Here is a 10,252-nt window from a genome sequence, read left to right on the forward strand (position 1 = left end):
TTATGGGTACTAAGATGACTGATGAATATTTTTATGAATAATATACATAAAAACTTTTCTTACATATAAACACCAAGACACTGAAAAACATTCGTGGTCATCACAAAAACATTTTCCAGTAGTGGGAATCGAAACCACGACCTTGGACTCAGAAAGCAGGGTCGCTGCAAACTGCGCCAAACGGCCGTCTATATTAAGTGTAGCTTGATAAAAACTTTTGTTTAGGTATAGTAGTCCTTATATACTAAGCGGTGATAACGCATTGGGCAGGACGCACCAGCACGGACCTCTAACTTTTCTAAGTTATGTGCGTTTTAGTAATTAAAATATAACTTGCTTCATTGCAACATGAAGGAAAACATCGTGAGGAAACCTGCATGGCTTAGTGTTCTGCATAATGTTCTCAAAGGTGTGTGGAGTCCACCAATCCGCACTAGGCCAGCGTGGTGGACTACGGCTTAACCTCTTCTCATTGTGGGAGGGGACCCGTGCTCTGTAGTGGGCCGGTAATGGGTTGATGTGATGCTTGATGATAGTCCTTTAACTTGCGATAACTTCTCACTTCAATGTCAGATTAGAATTTAAAAAAGCTTCTTGCTTCTATATAAGAACTCTTCATTATAAGACTATTTATTTGAATAATTATTAATACTGCTATACATATGTAACACACTTTTCTTTGCTACCAGAGATCTAATAAAATTTTAGAACACAAAAGCTGCTGACTTAACTATGTTAGTTAGATGTTCTTCCCGGACTTTTTTGTAGCTAATAATTAGTTCTTTAATCATGTAATATAATACTATTTTTATTAAGCACCAATATCTATGATCAATAGTTTTCTTATAATGTGTCGTTAATTCTTAATTGAGGGGTTCGCTGCTGTCCGCTGAGGACTTATTTCCTCTACCAACAATGTCTGATTTTCATGAATTTTTGGCAAAATTAATTTAATTATACAGCGTTTCCGGAGAAAGAAGAATTGTGATGATCGGTTAAGATACGTTGGAGTTTATGAAGTACATAAATACATCTGCAAAAACTTTTATCGCATATGCTGAACAAACCTTATTGTTTTTCAAAAAGTGTTTTATTATTTTTATCCCAAATAATTTAATCCATAAATGTACCTGCTGCTTTCAATTCCGGTAAGTAGTTTTTGCGACAAACCAACAGACTGAAGAAGAATTGCATTTATATGTTCCATTGCTTATTTCTAACATCTCCCAGTTATCTATTTGCAAAAATCTTTAATCAACAGACATTGCTAGTCCATGGTTTTATTATATGTATAGATGTTATTCGAGTTATATTTTAAGGGAAATTAAGTAGAGCATCATCCGGACTCAGTGGTAGGTTGAGGAACAACAATTATTTCTGCTACGTGGAACGAGTTGGTTGCACAACTAGGTGGAAGATTTTTAAGCGTTTCGCGTTATTGCTTATTAAGCATTATTTACTGTATATATAGATGTAGCAAAGGCATAAAATAAAGAAAGTATTATCGTGTTTTCTTGTTTGATCTACCTACTAATCCTGGAACCTGATAAATAATAATAACTTGTGTTAATTTATGTCTAATATGATGAGTTTTTAATTTCCTTTAAGCAATTTAAATATCACTTTTACAAAGGTGAAGAAAAACGTGAGGAAACCTGGGAGGAAAACTGCATATCTGGGAGTTTTCTATTTTCTATTTTCAAAGGTGTTTCAAGGTCCGCTACAGCTTTAACCATTCTTTTGAGAGGAACCCTGTGTAGTGGGCACGAAATAAATGAATAAATAAATATACTTCAATACACGAATCGCCATCTAGCCCCAAAGTAAGCCTGATGAATATTTTTTTGAATTATGTACATAAATACTTATACATATAAACACCCAGACACTGAAAAACATTCATGTTCATCACACAAACATGTTCCAGTTGTCGGAATCGAACCCACGGCCATGGACTCTGAAAGCAGGGTTGCTGTCTACTGCGCCAGTCGGCCGTCATAATGATGACGATGATGACGATGATAGTCACAAACGATCACAGGTTTTGATATATATCGATCATGAATAATAAATAAAAATATCTTTGTGTTGGGAATAAATATGAATTAAATATTCAACAGCTTTTATGCAAAATTTATTAATACCTTAAATATAGAAAAACATTCAACCTTCATAGAACTTGGGCAACTGGTCACCAAGGATTACCAATCTTTCTACACCAGTCTCCGTTATGACGCCAAGTCTAACCACACCACCTGAAGAACCATCTCTAAGCATGGCCAAGGTAAGAGTATTGGTGACAAACTTCTTCGCTTCTTCCTTACTCATGTTTGGTTTGAAGTTGGCGTCAACATAACCGTAAACATAGGAGGAGCCGGACCCACCAATAGAAACAGCTTGACGTTGAACCATACCTCCTATTGGCACCGAGTAGATTTGTCCTGATTAAAAAATAATACATTATTTCTTAAATACATAAGGACTAACTTTACATAAGGATCTTACTACTAAGAACCCATTAAACAGATTTGCACAGATACCAAGTTAAGAATATGTTATTCAAATTGTTTTACAAATTAAATTTAATCCATATACTTTCATTTGTGAATTCATTATACTGGTTGCTTAGTTAGCATTATCAAGAACATTTAAAATTAAGAAAAAATTAGAAGTCATTGTCTGGACACCACTTATTATTATTGCTAATAAAACCAAACACAGGTTAACTGAACAAAAATAGATTTTTTTAATTGCAGGGGATATGTAATCATACCTCCTTTTTTCTTATCCCAGCCTGCAACTAAGATACCGGCAACAAGAGAATCACGATAATTGTAGCACAATTCCCGGAAGATTGCTGCAGCTGTTTGAACTAGAGGTGGTTCACCAAGTTCCATCTTGTGGAAGTCTGAAATAAACATTGAATTATAATGAGTATAGGGTGATGCTTCTTCTTCTGAAGAAGAATAAAAAAATATATAATTATAATATTCAATAAAATCCACATCACACAAAATCAACAAGTACTTTTGACCATTCCAAGCATGTCAAGCAATTCCCTACCTGTGCAATCTTCCATAGGCTGATATGCCAATTCATTGCTTAGGCTCTCCTCACTGCTTAGATAATATTGGTGGGCTTTTAAGATTGTTATCACATAGTTACTGAGATATAATGTAGATGTTACCACCACCACCTCACAATTATGTAAAAAATATACCATGATTTAAACATATTAGGGTTCTTAAAGGTTCCTTAACAATAACACTTAATTGTAGTTTTATGGAAACAAATGATATGAGAGCTGATTCAACAATTTAAAAGTGTACAACAGAATTAGGATTTCATTTGCTTACTTTTGTAGAACCTATGCTGCAAGCAGATCAGATGTATAATGAAGAACAAACAATAAGTAGTTATAAAACTTACTCAAATGATAAGTGACAATATCAGCAATAGCCTGGGTGTCGGCAGCTGATCCGGAGCGACAACAATATATGTGGTCAGTGATCTTTGTAAGCTTGTCCGTAACTCTGTTGGCGATGTACGCGCCGGTTGTGGTGCGAGAATCAGCGCCGATCACCACACCGCCTTCGAACTCGCAAGCCATAATCGAAGTACCGGTGCTGTGGGGCGCATTCATCCAACTCATGCTTGGATCGGAATAAGTGTCTACTACTGAAGCAGCCATGTTTTTGTTTCGTTATACTGTAAAAAATAATAATACTAAGTATTTAGTTAGCCAAATTTGGAATCAAACACTGTACAGACTGTTAGACGTAAGTTTTAAAACAAATATATTTAATATAAAACTATACGAGTGAAATACATACCTTTTGATTAAACTACCTAGAATGCGCATTAATTGATTAAATATAGATACCCTTACCTGATTTTGTTTCAATATAAAATTAAAATACAATTTTTGAAAGTCACGATACAATTCGGCTTCGATGTCATATGTCAATTCTCAAATGTCATTGTCAGATATTAAACAGGTAATAAATAGTGCATGGATCTGTGGTATAGCTTAGGTTGCGTTCGGAATAACGCCACGCAGGTTTTTAAAGAGGTTAATAAAAAGCCGAACCCTTACTGTTTGTATCCTCACAAGCCAGCACCTTATGCTAAAGAAGATATGTTTGTATCCTATGAGAATATATAAAAAACGAATGAGAAATGAAATAAATGTTAAGAAAAATGGCAAAATAATCACAAAAAATGGCAAGATTTTTCACCAAACTTTAATTATGTTTAAGCCTCATAGAATTTAGGCAACTGATTTCCGAGGATCACCGATCTTTGTACACCAGCTTCAGTTATAACACCTAGTCGCACCACTCCGCCCGAAGAACCATCTCTTAACATAGCTAGGGTGAGCGTATTCGTGACAAACTGTATAGCTTTCTTCTTGCTCATGTTGGGTTTGAAGTTCGCATCGACATAGCCATACACGTACGAGGAACCGGAGCCCCCGATGGCGACTGCTTGCCGTACCAGTGCACCTCCAACTGGTATTGAGAAGATTTGTCCTGATTAAAAGAAGGTGAAATAAGATCAGGTCATCAGGTAATAAAAGCTTCATTGCTTTTGTCGTTAGCATGTTCAACAGTAACAGGAACGGGACAGGAGTAGCTATATTAGGAGCAGGGATTTACTATCAAGAAGTCACACTGTCAAAATACCCATGTCCGGCAGTGGACGTCAATCGGTTGATATGATGATGGCACCACGAATACTTTTGTTAATTGAAATTATTTCCGGTAGTGTTTTTTATTTTCTCTATTTTCGGGCGAGTGCCGTATTTTTTTGGCTTTGGATTCCTGTTTATAATTATTCTATAAGTATAATAATATTATGAGCATACAAATAGTCATTTAAAATTTCAAATCCTTATTTATAAATTTAATATTTTTGCCTTTTGTTCTCAGGAATGAATCGCTAGTCGTTACGTGGCTTTTAGAAATATTGTACTTTCTAGAAATATTTGTTCTATTATTATAGTATTTTTGTTGTTTTTTATTATTAAAGTTGTGATATTGATTAAAGCGGTGATAGCACAGTGGATAAGAGCTCGACTTAATTTTCGGAGGGCCTAGTTCGAATCCCAGCACGCACCTCTAACTTTTAAGAGTTATGTGCGTTTTATGTAATTAAAATATCACTTGCCTCAACGGTGAAGGAAAACATCGTGAGGAAACCTGCATGCCTGAGAGTTCTCCAAAATGGTATCAAAGGTGTGTGGAGTCCACCAATCCGCACTAGGCCAGCGTGGTGGCCTAACCCCTTCTCATTGTGGGTGGCGAGCCGCGCCCATTGATAAATTCTTTCATTGTGTCGATCTCCATGGCGCAGCATTGAGCGCTTCGGTTATGAGTGATAGGTTTCGCGCTCGACCCCCGTCAGCGGCGTTTTGGTAATTTATAATTTCTGAATTTTCTCTAGGTAGGAGGCTTCGGCTATACCCCACCGACAAAGACGTGCCACTGCCATACCTCTAACAGGTTAGCCCGCTCTAATTTGAGACTGTATCATCACTGACAGGAGAGATTGCAATGAATGAATGAATGAATGAATGAATGAATGAATAAATGAATACACTTTTACTGTACACCAATTAATTAATGTAATTTTACTGCAATAAATAAAGTAGGGGAATAAAAAAAAATCAACACCTAAAGATGTCAATGGAGTTACCTCCTTCCTTGTTGTCCCAACCTGCGACTAAGACACTAGCTTCTAAGGAATCTCGATAATTGTAGCAAAGTTCACGGAAGATTGTTGATGCTGTTAGCACCAGAGGTTCATCTTCTACTTCTATTTTGTGAAAATCTGTAATAATAAATGCATTATCTGTACTAATATTAGGTGAAGATTTTGATTGGTTGAACGGTTCGAATAAGAAAACTATTTTTTGTGTTGGATAGTCCATTTATATTTAACATCATGCTACGACAACTAGGAGCAGAGCAGCAATGAAAAATGTTGTAAAAACGGTGCGCGTGCGATGCGTAAACCGTTAAAGTTACGCCAAAATAATGTAGGTACCTAAAGCGGAACTGTTACGCTTTAAAAGTTTTAAAAAACCTAAGACGACGACGTAGTTGCGAAAGACTGCTAGCAGGTTTGGTTATAAATATTTTTTTATTTTTTATTTATTTATTGATTTGTGAACAATATGAATATGTTATAGGAGGAAAGAGTAGACTACGCGCCCGTGTCGATTCAATGCAGTTCGGTGGATTTTAATGAAAGTGTAATATTCATCAGGACTTCTCTTAGAATGATAAAACTTTATTTGTACAGCACACAAAGAATACAAGAAACAAAAAAAGAACATGAAGGAAGAAGTAGAATACTTACAAAAGGCGGCCTTATCGCTGAATAGCGATCATTGCCAGGCAACCTTAGATTTAGAAAAAACAAAGAGGAGAACAGACAAAAATGTTAAACTACATACTAACATATAACTAAATTTATAATTTTTAAATACATTAACATAATAACTAAATTTACACAAAAACATCATACATACGATTAATAAATATAAAATAAACTAATATATAAAGAGATGGACAACATTTCTTAATCTCTTTTTAATAAATTATTGTGGTACTAAAACTTCATCCCTACAAACAATAATCGCGACAGTTGTTCGTTGGTTTGCCCTATTCTCGCAAAGCAACAATTGACGTGAATTTTTGAAATAAGTAGTCTACGATTAGCATAGGCTACATTTTATCCTAGAAAAATGCACGTTTCCTATCGGATATAAAAGTCATGCTAATTTTGATGGTTTCTGGAATAATATAAATTTAAAATACCACATGTTAGTTTTTATCTTGTAAAATCTACTATTTTAAAAGCAAAAGTAAATGTTTTGGATTGCCCTTCTTAAACTCCGCTTCTTGGGTTGATAATATGAGTAGAAGAAAGATGCCACTGAAGGGCGTGGCGTAGAGCTAAGAAAATTAAGCATACTTAAATGGTAAGTGACAATATCCGTAATGGCCTGTGTGTCCGCAGCTGATCCAGAGCGACAGCAGTAAATGTAATCAGTAATCCTTGTGAGTTTGTCTGACACTCTGTTGGCGATATACGCGCCGGTGGTGGTGCGAGAGTCCGCGCCGATCACCACTCCATCTTCAAACTCACAAGCCATAATCGAAGTGCCTGTGCTAACGGGTTCATGCATCCAACACGTTTTTCTGTCAAAATTAGTGTCTACAAATGCCGCCATATGGTTATGTATATATGAATATTCAATTTAATTCTTGTTTATGGCTCTATATTAATATTCATAAATGTGTATAGAATAATATCAGTCATAAAAATAAATAAAGCAGACATCAAATCAAAGATAATGTTATGACAAAGAGTAAAGCATTTTATTTGACAAAGAGGAGATCCTAGAAGATCCAAATACCACGGAGTATGAAGGAAGGAATTTGACAAAACGTGCGCAAATAAAAAAAAATCGCGTCGGTGGAATTGAATCATTATTGTTGTTGTTTTTTTTTTTGATAACCTCTGCCTAGCGGCGCCCCTCTGTGATTTCTACGGAGCACCAGGTTGGAAAGCCCTGTCCTAGTGGGTAATGCTTTGACTTTCCTTTACATTCCTTTGGTCCTCCTGCTTGGTCCAATCTCTAACTTTTCGAAGTTAAGCAATTAAATATCGATTTTTTCCTTCAGAAGGACTTGCCTCAACGGTGAAAGAAAACATCGTAATGAAACCTGCATGTCTGAGATTTAATAATGTTCTCAAGGAGATGTGAAGTGTACCAATCCGCATTGGGCTAGCGTGGTGGCCTCAAACCTTCTCATTCTGAGTGGTGACCCGTGATTATGGTGGCCATAATTTTGACTACAATTTTTTTAAGTAGGTACCGTTCGGAATGACAACGCTATCGCATTTTCCTTCTTTCCAAAGTTTGCGAACCTACATCTTCTGAAAAATAAAACGATAAAATGAGGTCGATTGATGTCACCTATCAAGCTAGTTTACCAAAACTACATTTTCCGGTGCTGGCTAAACTCGGAGCTACGTATGTACTTACTTACCCTTTAGCTTTGCATTATGTGTAGCTATTTTGGTAACTGAGAATCTCCCATGTATCGCTGTGTTTCTACATTTTGAAGTGAATTGCATTTTAATCCAAGTGTCTATACAGAAAAGAGAAGATCTGATCGCGTTGTCAGATAAAACTATTCCTACAGTGATGTAGAAAAGATAATAAAATGATTCTTCCTAGTTCAACAGATTTTTTAAAATAGGCCCGAACTATAGGCGCTCACATAACACACATGCATATTCACACACACACACACACACACACACACACACACACACACACACACACACACACACACACACACACACACACACACACACACCACACACCACACACACACTAAATAAGTCGCTGCATGTTTTTATTGTTTTTTTTTGTATTTGAAACTTAATCATTGTTTTTATTTATCTTTGTTTAATTGACTCTAATTCTTTTTTTATTATTGGCATTTACTATGTTCTACTTTTGTTTTATTGGTACTATACATTTATTGTTGGAGGTGGGCGTTAATTGTTGCGACAGTCTATACTACTGCAACAGTTATCGTGGCACCAGGTTTATTGTGTCAATTCTGTACCTTTACCAATATTCTGAATAAATAAATAAAAATATGTTTCGAAAAAGAACCTACTAGGGTAGGTACGTATACAAGACGCATCCTTAAGCCGATGTTTTCCTTAGGAACTTCATTTTCTTAACATCCACGGTATTTTTGAAGTGGTATTCTATGAATACCTCAACTTTGTACCATAAGAATTTCAGTATACATTGTTGTATCACTACGATAAAAGAACTTGCAGATCATCGTTGCGTGGGTGTCCGCCACTCATTAGTACTCTTATCCCACTAAAAACGTTCCTATAGAAAAATATTACAATTCGGCACGCAACATTTTGTCCGTCATCCCGAATCGATGTTTATTTAAACTATAAAAGACCATTGATCGCTTTGAATGAGCAGAAGTTTTTGATAAATCGCTTTTTTATTTGAAATTTTTATTTAAAAGGAATATCGAATTTATATTTGTTATTCATGAAGTTTGCGATTCGCCACCGTCGTCTCCCAAAATGATAGGAGAAGCGTCTTGGAACCTCTCTGCTGATTTTATAGAGCTGCGTTCGATCTTGATATTTGGTAATTTTTTCAGTTTCTCGAGTTTTCATTAAGTTTTCATATCTGAGTTGAAATATTATTCTTTTATGCATATTAATAGTAGTGCTTATAGTTAAATAATAGGTTTTTAGATTACTTGACTCTTTGGTAAGGAAGCGGTATTGCCTTCACTAAAGCTAAGTAATTACTAAACTCAGCGTGTTGGGTTTAAATTTAAATCAAGGAATAATATTATATTTATAAAAAAAACCTAAAAAGTAATGCAAAAAAAAATTGGAATAGAATATTTACATTGTATTTAATTAAGTTTACTATCAATTTATTGTTATTATTCATATAGTAATAGAAGATAATGTTTGTTAGGTACCTATTTGATTAAGGAAGTGTATCCTTAACAAATATTAATGTACCTAAGTAGATGTTATCTCGAGAGGCGCCAATACTACAAATATTTGTCATTACGAGTAGTTGTTATCGATAGGACAACGTTGTAACATGTAAGCATGCCACAGTTTTTGTTTATAGCTGTTTCCCCAGTTTTTATCAGAGTTAATTAAGGGTCGTAACTTAATGCTATGCTATATTATTATTCAAAAACTTTAAAAAGCCCCAACATAGGGCAAAATTTAAAAAGTAAAAAAATACCAATATGAAAGCTGTTGAGAGCCGTCTAATTCAATTAAGTAGTTAGCACCCTATTTATTTATTTTAATGGTGGAAATTCATGGACTGCTTATGTAGACCCTTGATTTTTGAAAATGACAAAGACACCGGGAGTTATCTTTGTATCGTTCATACAGGACTGAAGTGTATCGATAATGCAGTCGTATTTATATCAAAATACCCACAAACTCAATTTTATTAACTTTGGTTGTTAATCAAGTATTATTTAAATGTTTTTTTTTAAGTATTTATTAATTAAATTATAAATATCAGCACATTTGTTAAAATCGTAATCAATTTAATAAAATATCTCGCATAAATGATTATTCAAAGTTTAATTATTTACCCACTTTATAAAATTATTGTCACATTTGATTTATTAGCATTTCCAATAAATACTTG

General features: G+C 34.8%; 2 protein-coding genes across 3 annotated transcripts; both read right to left on the reverse strand.

Moving 5' to 3' along the window:
* Positions 1 to 2,112: 2,112 nt before the first annotated feature.
* Positions 2,113 to 3,975, reverse strand: LOC120637787 (proteasome subunit beta type-6-like). Of its 2 annotated transcripts, none has more exons than XM_039909802.1 (4): positions 3,890 to 3,975; positions 3,430 to 3,708; positions 2,774 to 2,908; positions 2,113 to 2,441 (listed from the first exon to the last, which is right to left on the reverse strand). In XM_039909802.1, the coding sequence occupies exons 2-4, from the start codon at positions 3,689 to 3,691 to the stop codon at positions 2,164 to 2,166; spliced, it is 675 nt and encodes a 224-aa protein (XP_039765736.1). In that variant the 5' UTR covers positions 3,692 to 3,708; positions 3,890 to 3,975; the 3' UTR covers positions 2,113 to 2,163. The 2 variants fall into 2 exon arrangements, with proteins under 2 accessions (XP_039765736.1, XP_039765737.1); XM_039909803.1 differs by lacking the exon at positions 3,890 to 3,975 and adding an exon at positions 3,834 to 3,881.
* Positions 3,976 to 4,254: 279 nt separating this feature from the next.
* Positions 4,255 to 7,231, reverse strand: LOC120623551 (proteasome subunit beta type-6-like). The gene is made up of 3 exons (XM_039889612.1): positions 6,982 to 7,231; positions 5,698 to 5,832; positions 4,255 to 4,532 (listed from the first exon to the last, which is right to left on the reverse strand). The coding sequence occupies exons 1-3, from the start codon at positions 7,193 to 7,195 to the stop codon at positions 4,255 to 4,257; spliced, it is 627 nt and encodes a 208-aa protein (XP_039745546.1). The 5' UTR covers positions 7,196 to 7,231.
* Between the last annotated feature and the right edge of the window lie 3,021 nt (positions 7,232 to 10,252).

The sequence above is a fragment of the Pararge aegeria genome, chromosome 4, assembly GCF_905163445.1.
Source record: "Pararge aegeria chromosome 4, ilParAegt1.1, whole genome shotgun sequence".
NCBI classification, from domain to species: Eukaryota; Metazoa; Arthropoda; class Insecta; order Lepidoptera; family Nymphalidae; genus Pararge; species Pararge aegeria.